This window comes from Pseudorca crassidens, chromosome 20 (assembly GCF_039906515.1).
Source record: "Pseudorca crassidens isolate mPseCra1 chromosome 20, mPseCra1.hap1, whole genome shotgun sequence".
NCBI classification, from domain to species: Eukaryota; Metazoa; Chordata; class Mammalia; order Artiodactyla; family Delphinidae; genus Pseudorca; species Pseudorca crassidens.
In genome coordinates, this window is record NC_090315.1 from 3,800,958 (window position 1) to 3,818,432 (window position 17,475).

The window sequence follows — 17,475 nt, forward strand, 5'->3', positions numbered from 1 at the left end:
GATGTTGTGTTCTTCCTGTGGACAGGGGTTCAGCTTGCCGAGGACGACGGCCACTCGCACATGACCCAGGGCCACTCGTCACGGTCAAAGAGAAGTGCCTACCCGAGCACCAGTCGAGGTGAGCGCGCAAGGCCCCGTGGAGTGGCGCTTGCACCAGTGAGATGGGAGCCGTCCGCACACACTGACACATGATGATACACAACTGATGCACAAAGACACGAGCATTGTACAGTTTATCTTCACACCACCATCACGGAGGTCCCAGTGTTACTTTGCACAAGTACGGGGACGAGGGAGCATTTACATCTGGGATTTCTTTTCAGGTCTGAAAACTATGCCTGAAAACAAAAAGTCAGCCCATCGGCGGGGGATCTGTGAAGATGAATCTTCCCATGGGGTGATAATGGAAAAGTTCATCAAGGACGTTTCGCGCAACTCCAAGTCGGGAAGGGCAAGGGAACCTAGCGATCGGCTGCAGAGGTTCCCCAGGAGGCCAGACAGTGACTGGAAGGAAGTTCCATTCAACAAGAGGGAGTCGGTGATTCAGGAGAGGGGCCATGAAGGGAATGCCTTTGGGGGAGGAGGCTTTAATTTGAACTCAAACCTTGTTTCCAGAAAGAGAGTTCTTGAGAGAAAAAGGCGCTATCATTTTGACACAGATGGGAAGGGCTCGATGCACGGTCGGAGAGGTGGTGCAAGGAAGCGGCCCTTTGAGCGCAGCGAGGTGAGGAAGGCCGCTAGTGGGAGCAGCCTTAGCGCGCCGCCCGTCCCCCAGTTGCAGCCCTTTGACTTTGGGGCGACGCCCTATGTGTGTGATGAGTGCGGGAGGTCCTTCAGCGTGATTTCGGGGTTTGTGGAGCATCAGATCACGCACACCAGGGAGAATCTGTATGAGTACGGCGAGTCCTTTCTTCATAGTGTGGCCGTCAGTGAGGTTCAGAAAAGGCAGGCCGGAGGGAAACGCTTTGAATGTAAGGAGTGTGGGGAACCCTTCAATAAGAGCGCCGCCCTGGCCGAGCATCGGAAAATTCACGCTAGAGATTGCCTTGCGGGGTGTAAGGACGAGGAGTACGAGGAGCCCTTCATGCCCAGCCCAACCTTCAGGGAGCTCCAGAAGATATACGGGAAGGACAAATTCTATGAATGCAGGGTGTGCAAGGAAACCTTCCTTCATAGTTCTGCCCTGATCGAGCACCAGAAAACCCATGGCCGAGATGACAAAGGTAGTGAGCGTGGGGAAGCCTTCAAACCCAGCCCAGCGCTTAACGAGCTTCAGAAGATGTATGGGAAAGAGAAAATGTATGAGTGCAAGGTGTGCGGGGAGACCTTTCATCACAGCGCATCCCTGAAAGAGCACCACAAGATCCACACCCGAGGAAACCCATTAGAAAACAAGGGCAAAGTGTGTGAGGAAACCTTCATTCCTGGTCAGTCCCTTAAAAGACGCCAGAAAACCTACCCAACGGAGAAGGCCTATGACTTCCAAGATGGTGGGGATGCCTTTAGGCAAAACTCAGACCTCATCGAGCATCAGAAAATTCATTCTCGGAAGAACCTCTTTGAAGGCCGGGGGTACGAGAAGTCTGTCATTCACAGTGTGTCCTTCCCCGAATCTCAGAAGAGTCACACTATAACAAGGCCACCTGAGGATGAGGAAGACGAGAAGGCATTCACTGTCAGCTCCAATCCTGATGACAGCCGGGAAGCCCTGTCCTACGAGAGGAACCCCTATGAGAGGTCTTTCATTCACAGCTCAGCCTTCCCTGGGGCTCATAAAAGTCACAGCAAACCGAGAGTGATAGCAGAGGCGACCGTTCAGAGCTCGGGTGCCACCGAACACTGGAAAGTCCACGCTGGGGAGAGTACCTCTGAAAGAAAGGGGTATGAGAGGTCCGTCATCCACAGCCTAGCTGCTTTCAGGCCTCCCCGTGGTCGCGGTGGAAATGAGCTCCTTGGATGTGACGAGCAGCAGGAGTCCTCCGCTTACCTCTCAGACCCTTGTGGCCAGCCGCAGAAGACCCTTGCCCTAGAGAGCCCCTATGCAGGGGGTAAGAACAACATCTTCAAGGGCTCTTTTGTGCACGGTGCATCCCACACCGTAACTCAGGACAGTCTCGCTGGGGAGGGCCCCAGTGGATGGAAGAAGGATGGTGAACCATCTGTTCCCAAGTCAGATGTGCGCGAGCATCAGAAGGCTCGTGCTAAGAAGAAGAACATCGAGCGTAGGATTTATGAGACCTCTGTAATCCACTCCCTGCGTTTTGGTGAACCTCAAACGTTTCACCCGAGAGAGAAGTTTTACGAATGTCCGGAGTGTGGAGAGTCCTTTGTTCATAGCTCCGACCTCACTGAGCATCAGAAGATCCACGATAGAAAGAAGCCCTCTGGAAGTGAAAACTACATACGATCTGTCATTCGCAGCATAGCCTCCACGGATCCTCAGACCAGTTATGCGGGCCAGTCAGCACAGATGAGTTACGCTGAAGAGCCAGCTCAGACCAGTTACGCTGAACCACCAGCTCAGACCAGTTACGCTGAACCACCAGCTCAGACCAGTTACGCTGAACCACCAGCTCAGACCAGGTACGCTGAACCACCAGCTCAGACCAGGTACCCTGAACCACCAGCTCAGACCAGTTACGCTGAACCACCAGCTCAGACCAGTTACGCTGAACCACCAGCTCAGACCAGTTACGCTGAACCACCAGCTCAGACCAGTTACGCTGAACCACCAGCTCAGACCAGTTACGCTGAACCACCAGCTCAGACCAGTTACGCTGAACCACCAGCTCAGACCAGTTACGCTGAACCACCAGCTCAGACCAGTTACGCTGAACAGCCAGTCTGCAATGAATGTAAGGAGTGTGGGGAGTGTTTTGCCACTGTTGAAGACCTTGGCATACATCAGAAAATCTATGCCCGAGAGAAATTCCATGGTGGGGAGCTGTTTGGAGACTCTGTGATTCAGGGCCTTGATGGACCTCGGCAGGAAGAGCCTCGGCAGGAAGGGCCAGACGAGCCAGACGAGCCTGAAGACACCATCTATGGGTGTAAGGACTGTGGGCTGGGCTTCGTGGATCGCACAGACCTCAAGGACCATCAGAAGGTGCACGGCAGGGAGTACCTCACCGACAGCCGCGAGCACGCGCATTCTGTGACGCACACCCCTTCTGTCAGCGAGTATCAGAAAGATTACATTGGAGAGCAGCTTTACGAGTGCCCGGCATGTGGGGAATCCTTCGTTCATAGCTCATTCCTTTTCGAGCATCAGAAGATCCATGAGCAAGACCAGTTTTACGGCCACAGGAGGTATGATGAACCCTTTATGCAGCCCTTGGTCATTAGCCCGCAGCGGCCTCGGGCCCCACAGAAGAGTCCTCCTGCTGGGACGTCCCTGCAATGCCAAGTGTGCGGACAAGACTTCATCCACGGCTCTGTCCTTAACGAACACATGAGAGTCCACGCTGGAGACAGCCTGCTGGAGCAGGGCCAGGGGAGCACAGATGCGGTCAGCCCAGGCTCGGCCCCCACAGACCTTCAGAGAGACCAGGCCAAGGACAAGCACTATGAGTGCGCGATCTGTGGAGAATCCTTCCCCAGCCAGGCCGACCTCCGGGAGCACATGAGGATTCACGAGAAGGACAAGCCCTACGACTATGGGGCCACCTTCGTCCATACCTCCTTCCTCACCGAGCCCCCCAAGAGAGATTCACCCTTCTATGAGTGCAAGGACTGTGGCAAGTCCTTCATCCACAACACAGTCCTCACGAAGCATCAGAAGCTGCACCTCGAGGAAGAGGAAGCAGCAGCAGCCGCCCAGGAAGTTGAAGCCAACGTCCTCGTTCCACGGGAAGTTCTGCGGATCCAGGGATCAAATGTGGAGGCCGCAGAGCCGGAGGTGGAGGCCGCAGAGCCGGAGGTGGAGGCTGCCGAGCCCAACGTGGAGGCCGCCGAGCCCAACGGGGAGGCCGAGGGGCCGGAGGGGGAGGCCGCCGAGCCCAGCGGGGAGGCCGAACAGCCCAACGGGGAGGCCGAACAGCCCAACGGGGATGCTGATGAACCAGACGGGGCAGGGATCGAAGACCCAGAGGAAAGAGCCGAAGAGCCAGAGGGAGATGCGGATGAGCCGGACGGTGCAGGGATCGAGGACCCAGAAGAGGAAGGTGACGACCAGGAGATCCAAGTGGAAGAGCCCTACTACGACTGCAGGGAGTGTGGCGAGACCTTCACCTCCAACTCGGCCTATGGTGAGCACCTGAAAACCCATGCCAGGGTGATAATATTCGAGCCTGGAAGCGTCTACGGGGAAAGCTCCCACTACACCGAGCACGCCAGCACCAGCAGCAATGACAGCGGCAGGGCTGATGACAAGTACTTCAAGTGTGACGTCTGTGGGCAGGTGTTCACTGACCGCCTGTCCCTGGCCAGGCACCAGAACACCCACACCGGCTGAGGACTTGGGTGTCAAGGTTGGAAAACCTTCACTAGGACTGGACCCTTACTAAACTACAGATAATTGGAACCAACCCACGATGATGTCGGAAGGAGGCTTCCCTTGGCGTATACACACCTGACTTTGAACATGAGACAACTCAGCCTGGAAAGAAACTGAAGGTGGAGACTCCTTCGGACTTAGCTCTTCCCCATCAAACATCGGCATATGCATGTGGGAAAGCCATAGCACACGTCTTACCTTCCACCCGAGTAACTGCATTGATGGAAAGCTGGAGGGGTTTTCAAGGCTACAGAAATGGCCCACATCTGTAAATGACACTCCTGGAACCTATATATAATGAATGTTTCCTGAGATGTATATAGAATAGCAAATCATAGCAAACAGTACTCATATTGGGACTTAATATGGTATCCAGTTGCAGTTCACTTGCAGAGGTACCTTCCTTACCTGGTACTCTTTGATTTTTTTTTTCTTTTTTTTTTTTTTTTTTTGGAGGAGGAAGAGAGCAACAAATTAGAATATATTTGTAAGCATCTTAGATCCTTAGAAAGATTTATTGTGCGTTATTTGAATCCTATCCATATTTTTTTGAGTAATTGACTGTGTTGTTCCTTACTCTTGAATATTCCCGTAAAGGTGTAGGCATGAAAGATAAAATGTCTTTTCCGCTTTGCTGTTTGAAAGGGGAAGTACTTGGAGCTTCCTTTTCAGCCATTTCGTCTACACTAACACTTTGGAACCTAATGCTGTGTAAGCCTTTACGATACGTGGATTGGCCTTTTGTAACCCCAAATTGATTGGTTGCCACCTTGTACTTTGCAGTGGTTCTCATGCAAAAAATAGTTCCAAGTTTTGTTATTTGTTTTTAAACCAACTTGATGTCTGTAGGATAGTGAATTCACAAAAGCTGAAGCTTCTCCCTGTGCATCTTGCGTCTTTGCCTTTCAAGAGTGGTTGCAGCCATCCCTAGATCGCGCGCGTGCCTGATGAGGTTGAGAACCGTGGGGGCTCTCATGTAAGTTAGGACGGGGCTGCTGCCTCATCACTCCCTTTGCGCGCTCCCTGCCTTAAGCGACAAGTAGCAACGGGGCTTCGTCCGTGTGTGCCGCTACAACTCAGTTTTTGCACCCTGGGCGCCCAGGGGCGAGTATCCTTAGAGCTTTCTAGCGTGAAACTTAATTCTCGTCTTTACCTGTCTGACCCTAAACCCCGTGTCTAACTTGCATTTAAAAAAAAAAGCTTTCTTTACAGTCAACTCGAGCTTAACGTGGACTCAGGTTCCCTAGCAGCCTTAATTTGTTTCGTTGCCATCTGTCCCTTCCTCTTAAAGAGTGCCCCCCTAAATAAGCAGTTGTCACCTATCCTTTAGAGCGTCACGTCTGTCTAGTCGCCTCGGTTGCCGGTGTGATCACAAGTCGACCTCACAGCTCGAGGTTTCCTGTGTCCTGTTCTGTGGACCACCTGTGCTCCCTTTGCTTCCCCGCCCCTTGCGTAATGACTATTAAGAACTCTTTTTGGCTTTGAGTTGGCTGGAAAAAAAAAAAAAATTAAAATTAAAAAAAAATTTTAAAGAGGATCTGGTAGATTAAGGGAGCAGAAGATAAGAGCTAGATTATTTGGGCGAGCAAAGTTAAAGTACCTGCTGGGGAAATGTGTTTAAATCTCCCTCTCCTAGGTCTGCACGGTTAGGGCTCGGGGAGAGCATATCGCAGCTGGAAGGAATGCCAAAGTCGAAGGAGGTTGGTAGGGTGAGAGCAGGAAGCAGAAAAGAGTAAGCCAAAGAAGGGGGAGTCCTGATAACGTCTCCAGACCTCGGAGGGTGAGGAAGCAGTTGGAAGCAACATCAGGAGCGGGGATGGGAAGGCCAGGATGGGAAGAATGAATGAGCAGGGTATCCTGGGCCTCTGAGAAGAAGGCGCCGTTTTGATGGCATGGTGTAGGCGAGGGCCAGCTGCATGTGAAGACCCGAGGTTGGACACCTGAGAGAGCTGAGGGACAGTGAGGCACGGCCTCAGAGGAGGACCCTGAGGTGGGGGCCAGCGTCAGTGTCGGTGGGGTGAACCTGTGTTCACCACTGTTGGCAGTATTAACTGGTAGAACCCTTCAGAAAGCCACTTGCCAAATGTCAGGGTGTCCGTTCCAGCCTTTGCTTAGTGAAACATTAGGAACAACTTAATGCCAAAAATAGGAGGACAATTAAGGGAACTTGTCGGTGGACTCCTAATGCAGCTGTTTAAAAATGATAATCATGGAGAGTTATGTAGCAACATGGAAATATATTTACGGAATACTAAGTGGAAAAAACAGGACACAGAATTATATTTATACTACAGTTATAACTGTTTAAAAATGTATGCTTATAGTCAAAAGCTGTCGTGGTGATGGTGGTGTAGGCTTATAGTCGAGCATTATTTTCTTAAATTCCTTGAATGTTCTTCTTCGTAGTGTTACTAAAAAGTTTATAATCACGTTTCCATTGTGAACATAATTTGAACTCATTATCAGGCACTTGGAAAATACAGAAAAGTGGAGGGAAAAAAATCCATATACCCCCCCATCCAAAGACAGATATACTCCTCACTGTATTGTTCATCCTCGTTTCTGTGCACAGGTTTATGATGATAACTGTGTCAAATGTGTACTCAGAATAACTGTTACCTTTGTGGAATTATGGTTAAACACTTCCATCTTAATGTTTTCAGATGTTCCTTACAGTAGTGTCCTGATAACAAAGCTTATTATGTTTGTTTCCATTACAAGCATAATACGTACCCGGAGGAATAATTGGAAAACACAAAGTAAATTAGAAAAGTCGCCCATATCCCCAACACCCAACAACTACTGTTCACATCTTGATCTGTTTTCTCCATCTCATGTCAGTGCACAAGCTTGTGATTATGACAGTGTTGAGTACATGTGCATAAAGTCTAAAATGAAAAAAATATGGAAAATAATTAAAAGAGTATTGTCGTTATGGGATTACGGTTAAACGTTTTGTCTCAGATTCCTTGAATGATCTTTGGTGTTTTGGTACTAAATCTCACGTATGTATTTTTCCATTACAAATATAGTACATACTTATGGCAGACTTCGGGGAGATTCAGCAAAGCAAAAGAAAAGAAATTCATCCATATTCCCGACACCCAACAACCATTGCTGTTGACACCTTGACCTGTGCACAGTCTGATGACTGCGGTGTTTGTGATGAGTATGCAGAGGGTCAAAGATGGGAAGAGACACAGAAAGCAGTGAGGAAGTGGTGTGTGGTCATTGTGGGATTACAGTTAAGTATTTTGTCTCGGTTACCTGGGACAGGCTTTCTCACAGTGTTTTGGGAACCTACCTTTATTACATGTATTTCCATTATAAACACGGTATGTGTTCATTACAGAGACTTGGAAGTTACAGAAGTGTAGAAGAGAAACTCGCCCATATTATCATCATCCAAAGACTGTGGTTAACATCTTCATATATTTTCTTCATCTTGTTTCTGTGCACAGGTTTTTGGTTTGTTAATATGGTTGTGGTCGTTCTATCTATCTGTAATAGTGTCAACAATAAAAATAAAGTTAAAAATAAGATACTTCTCAGTCTCTTCTTTTGTCCATTTTAAGTGTTTGGGGTGGTTAAAAATCCCAAAACTTAGCGTCTCCTTAGGCCTTTAGGGTTAGTTTACAAATCTTATTCCAGTTTTAATTATTGCATATATCAAGAGTTACTTCTAAGGGATCTTTTAGTACTACACGATCCCACATTTTTAACTGCACGAATAAAATTAAAACATATATTCCAATAGTGTTTTTTTTGTTTTTTTTTTTTTCTGCGGTACGCGGGCCTCTCACTGTTGTGGCCTCTCCCGTTGCGGAGCACAGGCTCCGGACGTGCAGGCTCAGCGGCCATGGCTCACAGACCCAGCTGCTCCGCGGCATGTAGGATCTTCCCGGACCGGGGCACGAACCTGTGTCCCCTACATCGGCAGGTGGACTCTCAACCACTGCGCCACCAGGGAAGCCCCTCCAATAGTGTTTTAAACTTGATAATAACCGCAACAAGTATGCTTCAGTTACTTGAGTCTGCATTTAAAATTTTAATCCTATATAATATTTTCTCAAAAACAAGAATGATCCTGTAACATAGAAAACACGTTGCTGTTGTGGAGTCTCTTTAAAGTGTCCGTCCCTCACTCTTCCGTGAGGTTAGATGGTTACCCCTGGTGGTGCCTGACTGACTCCAGGGTGGTCACAGCATCGGTGATCCTTCTACGATAAGGGGCACCAGCGTCGGTCACGGTGCGAGGGTCAATTCTCTTTTAAGACTACGAAAGGAAGTCTAGGAAGGGAAGGAAGTGAGGGTCGTTGGAGTTGCTTGACGGGCATTTAGGGAATTCTTTTCTCCACCCGCACCTCACTTGCAGGGGTAACTATGCCCCTGCCATGTTTATTCCCTGAGGTTTGACCCTTCCCTGGCCTCAGCTGATTGGTACCCATGGGTTCCCCGTGTCCAGTCAGACTCGGACTGAGGGCCTGGTCACACAGGCTGGGGCTGGGTGTGTTGGTGAACAAGGCCACGTGCCAGAGGGAAACTTGGTTCCTGGTGCTTCACCCACCCCAGTGCCTTGGGGATCCTGGCTGAACTGCCTACCTTTGGGTTCCCTAAGAAGTCCTGCCTCATTACAATAATTGTCCTTGCACTTGAGCTGGCTTTGTTGTTAGTGTAGTGTTTTGCTGTTTTCAGCAGCCCCAAATCATTTCCCCTTTCTGGGAACCACCGAGTCTTGTGGGAATGCCACAGTGCCCTGCCCCTTCCCTGTCCAAAGGCTGAGCCCTGTGCCAATCAGGCTCCCTGAGCAGAAGGGCACACAGAAGTCATCCCAGTGGCAGCACTGACCATACATGAGTTCCTGCTACAGAGATAGCCAAGAGCTGTTCTGGTAACTGTCCTTCCTGAGGCCTGATTGTTCTTCCTTTGATTCTCTGAGTACCCATTATCCTTCCAGGCTATTCCTTACTTGCTTTACTTGGCCATAGATAGTTATTTATAACCCCAAAGAGTCCTAACTGATACAGAAATGGATGCAGAAATGGGTTGGAGATAATAAACCCTGAGGGAAATTGGGATACTTGGAAACATTCAGTATTGGGCCTTGGAATGGGAAACTCAAAGACCAAGGCATGTGGCCTTAAAATATTTAAGTACTGCCCATGGTCGGTCATCTGGAGTCACCTGCTTCCTGGGGTGAAGGGCTTGATAGCAGCTGTCACAAACAAATCCAAAGACTATGAAGGATGTCGTCAGGGAGCTCAGCTCCGTGCTCTGTGGTGACCTAGAGAGGTGGGATTGGGGGTGGGGGTGGGGGTGGGAGGCTCAAGACAGAGGGGATATATGTATGCATATAGCTGATTCACTTTGTTCTACAGCAGAAACTAACAATACTGTAAAGCAATTTTACTCCAATTTAAAAAAAAGACTATGAAGAGTGTCGAGATCAGAGTTACAGGTGGGTTTCTACCTTTAACCTGCAGGGCTCTGACTTTGGTCAGTTAAACCCATAGCCTTGCCCTATTCCCAATGTGAAAAGCTTGGGCAGCCCTAGGGAAACACGATCCTGGCAATCAGAATGGTGGGTCTAGGAGACTCGGAAACACTGAGACCACCCTGAAGCTCCAAACCCTTGAAAACACTCCGCATTCACCACTTCCATCCCACACAGAGGAACTCGTGGGGGCTGCCCGTGGGAGGGGCAGCCGTTGAAATGCTCTCTGATGTTCTTGGCAATGGGAAGAAACTGAGTATTGAAAAGGGGGCCGCTTCTCAGAGGAAGCATGGCTGGTGTAATCGGATCCTGGGGGGGCTGGGAGTCCCGACACAGATTCATGGATGTGATGCCCCCACAAAGGATTTATATAACAAAATAAGCCAAAGTCTAGGTCCAAAGAGGCTGACTAGGGCCACCATACTGGAGTCACAACGTCCTTGCGTCTGTTTGTAGACAATGTCACTAGAGTCCAGGGGCCCTTGAGGAAGGACTCTGTTAAACATAACACCGGTGCCTTATGGAGATAATCCATTTGTTGATAAACAAACCTTCCAAGGACCAGTGGATGTTGCATCTAAACAAACACTCATCCTTGGGGTTGGGAGCATTGCAAGGTGAACAGCAATTAAGATGTAATGTGCTGTCTGCAGGCAAGCCAGCTCCCGAGAACTGGGCTCTACATCTCCTAGTTGTACCTTCCTAATTCTTCACTTGGTTTAACTCATTCCTCCCCTGGGAAGGCATGAGTGAGGATGAAGCCAGGACTGGTACTATGTCCACCCTCCAAACAGCCAGACATCTGGGGGTAGGTTGATCACACCAAGCCCCTTTCATCACAGAGAGGGCAATGTTTATCCTCAATGGAACAGTGATGTGTTCTGGATTTAGATGTTCCTTTCCCTCCCCACCAGCCTCTTCTCAACATCTGTGGGCTTCCTGTGTGTTTCATACAGCACTTAGGCACCATATGTAGCAGTCATCCATCAGAATGATGCTCATGACAAGCATCCACAAAACCTCGATGACACCCAATAAATGTTTATTTCTCGCACATCGAGGATCAGATCAGTGAGAGGGCTCTGCTTACCTTGGCTGGGCTTGTTCATGTGCCTGGGGATTGGCTGGCTGTCAGCTGACGTCGGCTAGCAATAGCTGGGGCTGGGAGACACAAACAACTCCCGTCCTCCTGAGACTAGTGGACCACCTCCTTATGGTGGCGGCAAAATGCAAGAGAACAAGTGAAAATACCCAAGGCCTCTTGAAGCCTAGACTTGGAACGAGTATACTGTCACTTTCATCTCATTCTGTTGGCCAAAGCAAGTCCCTTGGGGTGGGGAATATACTCCACCTTTAGGAAAGGAGTTAAAGCCACATGACAGGAGTGAAGAATCAGAGACATTAATGGAACCTCAATACCTTGCTGTTAACCAAGGAATTCTCTTCCCATGATTTATATCCCACACACCTGTATAATCCCTAAAAAACATCCTAGGTATATCCTAAGGAAAACTAAGCCATGGTCTTCGATGAGAGAAGCCACCATCTGACTTTGGAAAGCTGTCTTGCCAAATGTGACATATGCCCCAAACCTACTGTCTGTAGTTGGAAGACAAAAGTCCAGGAACAAAGAATTGAAAACAGAGGTGTACTTCCTTCCATTGCATCTCATTACCCAATCTCCAAATTCTTGTTTCAGGGAGCCTGTTGATTTAGAACTCTTACTATCCAAGGGAACTTTTACAGCTGGAGACACAATAGTTCCATATAACTGGAGCTAGACTGTCCCCTAGCCTTCTGGGGTTCCCTCTCTGACCACTAGACAAATAGGCAAAAAGAAGATTATGATGATAACTGAGGTTGGCCCTAATTAACAAGTAGAAATATGGTCGGTCACTGCTTATTTTGATTATCTCTTGTCATGTAACAATTCCAAAACTTAGTGACTTAAAATAACAACCAACAATCATACATTTGCTCACAGTTCTGCAGACTGGGTTGGACCCAGCTAGGATCTTCTGCTGTCTTGTCTACAGTCACTCATGTGTTATAGTCATATATCTGGAGACTCAACTAGGGCTCCCTGAAGGGTTGGCTTCTCTCTTGCCTCAAGTTGAGAATTGCTGGCTGGTGAAGATCTCTCTAAGTCAAATCCAGCCCATAAAGACTGGAAGAGGTAGCTACTTGTTCAAATGTACAGAACAAAGCAAACCTACAAGGAACATGAATAATCAGGAAAACACAGCACAATCAAAGTAAGAAAACAAATCTCCAGTAACCAACATGGTAGAAATGGAAATCTGTGAACTGTCTTACAAAGAATTAAAAATAATCATCTTTAAAAAGCTCAGTGAGTTACCAGAGAACGTGGGTAGACAACCAAATGAGACCAGGGAAATTATACATGAACAAAATTAGAATATCAACAAAGAGAAACAAACAAGCAAAAGAACCAAGTAGAAACACTGGAGCTAGAGAATACAATAACTGAACTGAAAAATTAATTAGTGGGGTTCAGAAGCAGAATTAATCAAGGAGAAGAAAGAATTAGCATACTTAGGGGCAAGTGATTCAAAATTTTCAGTAAACAAAGCTACAGTAATCAAAACAGCATAGTACTGGCACAGAAACAAACACAGAGATCAATGGAACAGAACAGAGAATCCAGAAATAAACCCACACACTATGGTCAATTAAACCATGACAAACGAGGCAAGAATATAAAATGGAGCATCAATAAATGCTGCTGGGAAAACGGGACAGCTACATGTAAAAGAATGAAATTAGAGCATTCTCTAACACAATATACAAAAATCAACTCAAAGTGGATTAAAGACCTAAATGTAAAACTGGAAACCATAAAACTCCTAGAAGAAAACATAAGAAGAACACTCTTTCGAGCCCTGGTCTGGGAAGAGCCCACATGCCGCGGAGCAACTAGGCCCGTGAGCCACAACTACTGAGCCTGCGCATCTGGAGCCTGTGCTCCGCAACGAGAGGCCACAACAGTGAGAGGCCCGCGTACCACAAAAATAAATAAATAAATAAATAAATAAATAAATAAATAAATAAATAAATAAATAAATAAATATTAAAATACTAGTCCCAATACCACTATTACACTTAAAATAATTTCTTAATATCTCCAAATACCCCGTGTTCAAATTTCTCCATCAGAAACGGCAATCTATTTTAAAAGTGCTATTTTAAATCTATTTTTTAAATTACTCATATAAAATGAGCATAAACGTGATCTTGTTGAACGCAGTTTTTTTTTGTTTTTTGCTTTTCATTGGATGCACGTAGCTCTTGGCTGCACAAGGCTGCCGAGGGGTGCTGGAAGTTTTGAGGCAGGGTCTCTAGGGACCTCTATGCTATTTAATACTTTGCCTCCTGGTAAGGGGATGAGGTGCAGAGCGTGAAGGCCCCCTCTCCCCCATGCTCCCTCCATCTGCAGGAACCCAGGGCTGGGGTGAAAGGAGTGAGGCGTGCCACTTCTTGCTCCCACCTCCGCCACTCTGGCGTCCCTCGACCGCCCCCTTCGGTCTCGGGACTACATTTCCCAGAGGTCCTTGAGCTCCACCCGGGCTCGAGCTCCTTAGCAGACACGGAGCGACTAGCGCGGCGAGGCGCGGTGCCTTCTGGGACAGGTAGTTCGGTGGGCGGCTCTCGGAGCGCTTTGGTCCAGGTTTGAATTCCGCCCACCCGCATTCGGCTCGGAGGGAAGGTAGACAGTAGGACGAGCGGTGAGTTTTCGGCAGGGAGGATGGGAGGTGGGTTGGGAGAGGAACAGTGTGTGTGTGTGTGTGTGTGTGTGTGTGTGTGTGTGTGTGCGTGTGTGTGTGTGTGTGTGTTGGGGGGAGGGCTCTGTATCGGCCAGTGGAGGAAGCGGGGATGGCTCGGCTGCGCGCTAATGGGGGTGACAGCGGGCGGGTCCTCGGCCACCCCTTCCTGACCTGTTGTGTCTCTGAGGGTGAAGGGTCTGGGCGTGGGTGTGAGTGACTGGCTTGCCAGCAGGTGACGATGTCAAGGTGGGGGGTGTGGCTCTGCGGGGGTCCGGGGAGTGTGTGGCCTTGTCTGTCCGTCCCAGGGCGGGAGATTTTAATGGGATTCCACACAGCACGAATTCTGACTTTGGGAGGCGTCTGTGTGAGTCTGCGTCTGACTCTGCGGAGTTGTGCCCAAGGGTGTGCATTTTTGTCTGACAGGTGGAGTCAATGGGTACTTAGGTGTGTGTGTCTCTGTGTGGGTGTGTGACTGCAGCAGAGTCTGATTGTGTGTCTGAATTTGGGGAGCTCATGTCTTCACTATGTGAGGGGCATGCTAATCTGATGGCGGTGGCAGACGGTTATTAAGGGGCCTCCAGGACCCTGGAGGGGTCAGTTGGGAGTTAAGGGAGCCACTTACGAACTTGGCCGGCTGGGGGCATGGTTGAATGATTTGGAGGGAATACCTGAAGCAGTTTAGGGGGCGTTGGAGCTGCGGAAAGAGGGTTCTCGGAGGACGCATATGAAGTTTTGGGAATGAGAAGGGCTTTTGGAAAACGGCTTTTGAGCCAACAGTGGTTATGCACATAAGTGTCCGGCTGTCAGGGGGGCTGGGAGCATGAATGGTCCGCACATGTGAAAGGAGGCAGCTTCTGGGCAACGGGACCTGGGTCTGTCCTGGGTGTCAGCCAGAGGGAATCGTGTGTCTGGAGGGTGATTTTGAGTTTTGAGATGTGGCTGCAGGTGTGTTTGTGTCTTTATGCCCCAGTGTCCAGCGTGTTTATCTGGAAGCTGTGTGTGTGTGTATGTCTGTGTGGGTGTGTCTGCGTGGGTTACCTGTGGTTTGAAGTTGTGTGAATCTGAATCTGCACATTTGTAAGTGGGGAGCAAGTGGGTTTTATTGTTTTTAAAAGGCTTGCAAGGCTGAGGGGGTGACTCCGATTTTCCAGGTGTGTGTGTGTCTGTGTCTGTGTGTCTGCATGCCTGTATTTCTGTGGATGGATTTCTGCATATTTGTCTGTCTGATCTGCTAGGAGCTCTCAATTTTTTCAAGCCTACAAGGCTGAAGGAGTGATTCTGAGGTTTAATGTGAGCCATTGTGAGTAGGAGCTGGGGGGCATCCAAAGCAGAGTGACAGGGGGCATCTGAGGTGAGAGGCTACTGGGGGGTTGGGTCCCCAGGTGAGACTGAGGGTGGACTCTGGAGTGTCAGGCAGAGGAGGTCTGAGTATCCCATAGGGTGCCCTTTGAGCTTTAAGTGTGCAGACGTGTGTGTCCTGCGTGTGTGTGTGCCTGGTGTGCCCAGTATTTGAAGCTGTGTGTATATGCACATTTGTGTGTGTGTGTGTGTGTGTGCACGTGCCTGAGTGTTACTGAACCTCAGGTTGTGTTACTGCCCATTTGTGTGTATTTGAGGGTCTACAAGTGGGTCTTAATTTGTACAAGTAGAACACCGAGGCCGAAGGGGTGTCTCTGAGTTTCTCAAAGTATCCCACTGTGAGTAGGAGTGTGAGTCCTGGGCAGGAGGCCACCTCGTGGGAGGGAGTCATTGTGCGCCTGATGGTCCTGCAGGACCCACCCTGTCCCCCAGCCACCCCCAAGGGGTCCCCAGGCCCCAGTGCCTCTGATGCATGAGCCTCTGTGCCTTTCCTAGGAAGGCCTGGCCTGGGCAGTGGGGGAGGAGCGCTGGGGGAGCAGACGGATTCTGAGGCCCAGTAGGAACCCCTCAGTAACAAGGTTAGTGATGCTGGCAGGCTGGGGGCCTTCGTGGAGGAAGAGGCCCCCGACCCTCCCCCCTAAAAATACAATTGTAGCCAACACTCTGACGCCTGTGCTGGTGTCAGAGACTGTTTTAACCACCTGACTTGTGCTTGGGGGCGGGGGTTGGGGGTTTGTGCGTATCACTGAGCAACTCATTCCCATTCATTCACCCAAGTTTGTCCACCACCTCCTTGGGCATCTCTGGAGCCAGCGCTGCTCAGGTGCCGAGGACTAGCCCTGAGCAAGCCCGCCCGCTCCTGCCCAGCGGCCCAGGCAGAACCTAGGTCGGGAGGTCAGTCCCGAGGCCACAGCTCTGAAGGGGCCCTGTCATCAGGGCGGGGACAGTTTGGGGCCAGGGCAGCGCGGGGTCGCGCTGCAGAGTCTCCTCGGGGATGTGCGGTTGCGTTCGCGGCAATGGGGCGCAGGAGCTGCTGCCTAGGAGCCCCTGAGACCCGATGGTGCCCGCGGTGGGGCCCCTTGAGGAACCCGCGTCTCCCCTGAGGGCGGTCGGGATGCTCAGATCCTTGTGAGCCACGGGGCGACTCCAGGTCAGGATTCCTCTGGCCACTGGGAGGAGGGAAGAGTGGAGGGGACAGAGGAGGCTGGGGTGTCAGTAGTAGGGGTGGTGGGGACTCCGTCCAGGACAGGTGGAGGAGGAGCCCGGGTCCTGGTCCTGAGGTTTTAGGGGGTAGGACGGGCAGATGGGGGACTCTGTACTTGGATGGAGGAGGCCGGGGTATGGGGGGAGGGGATACTTCGGGAGAGGTCTTTTCGGGATCAGGGGGCCAGGTACGGAATTGGCCTAAAAGAATAACCAGGGCTTCCCTGGTGGCTCAGTGGTTGAGAGTCCACCTGCCGATGCAGGGGACGCGGGTTCGTGCCCTGGTCCGGGAGGATTCCACATGCCACGGAGCGGCTGGACCCGTGAGTCATGGCCGCTGAGCCTGCGCGACAGGAACCCGTGATCCGCAGCGGGAGAGGCCACAACAGTGAGAGGCCTGCGTACCACCAAAAAAAAAAAAAAAAAAAGAATAACCAGAGGGCCATTCGGGGGACGTGGAGCCCCTCCTGCAGGCTTTGGGGGGGCGCCTGAGGAAGCTTATGGAGATTTACTTAAGAGAAGGACATTTGGCAAAGGGCAGTGATTCTGCGCGTGCACTTGCTTCGCTGCGGGTTAGGGCTGGGAGCATGCCAGGGGCGCCCATCTTGGGGGGGGGCAGCCTCTGGGGGTTGGGCCATGGGTGAGACTGGGGATTGGCCCTTGGTGTCAGCCAGAGGGGAATTGTGTTGGAGAGGGTGACTTGTATTTTCAGGTTGTGCATCTGCCGTTGTGTGTGTCCCAAGCGTGTGTGTGTGTGTGTGTGAGTCTACTGGTGGGTCTCAATTTTTAAAAATAGGTCTGTGGGCTCCAAGGGTGTCTCAGAGGTTTTCAGAGAACATCATGGGGTGTTGGAGTGTGCGTGTGAGTCCCTGATGGGGGATCACCAAGTTCCTGGGGGGTCATCGTGTGTCTGATGGTCCTGCCGGGCCAGCCCTAACTCCCCAGTCACACTTGAACTGGCAGCCAGGCCCTTGTGCCTCAGCTGCTCTGAAGCATGAAGCTCTGTGGCCTGGGGATCTTCTTCCATAAGGTTCTGTCTTCCCTGGAAGACCTGGCCCAGAACCAGGGCCTGGATGGGTGGGGGAGGGGCGCTGCGGGAGATCAGAGGTCAGAGGCCAGGTTGGAAGGTCCTGGCATCA

At 50.3% G+C, this 17,475-nt stretch overlaps 3 protein-coding genes across 23 annotated transcripts in view; 2 read left to right on the plus strand and 1 right to left on the minus strand.

The window, feature by feature from the left end:
• PEG3 (paternally expressed 3) overlaps nt 1–6,418 on the plus strand; it is a 29,755-nt gene extending 23,337 nt beyond the window's left edge. For all 20 annotated transcript variants that reach the window (XM_067720491.1, XM_067720500.1, XM_067720507.1 and 17 more), the window contains 2 exons: nt 26–118; nt 324–6,418. In XM_067720491.1, coding sequence (XP_067576592.1) covers nt 26–118; nt 324–4,453 — 4,223 coding nt within the window. In that variant the 3' untranslated portion in view covers nt 4,454–6,418. The remainder of the gene's footprint in view (nt 1–25; nt 119–323) is intronic.
• Nucleotides 1–17,475, minus strand: part of AURKC (aurora kinase C) — a 476,131-nt gene that overhangs the window by 335,598 nt on the left and 123,058 nt on the right. The gene's annotated exons all lie outside the window — the stretch shown is intronic.
• LOC137215763 (uncharacterized) overlaps nt 13,617–17,475 on the plus strand; it is a 28,517-nt gene continuing 24,658 nt past the window's right edge. For both annotated transcript variants that reach the window (XM_067721411.1, XM_067721412.1), the window contains exon 1: nt 13,617–13,735. The gene's annotated coding sequence lies outside the window, so the exon portion shown is untranslated. The remainder of the gene's footprint in view (nt 13,736–17,475) is intronic.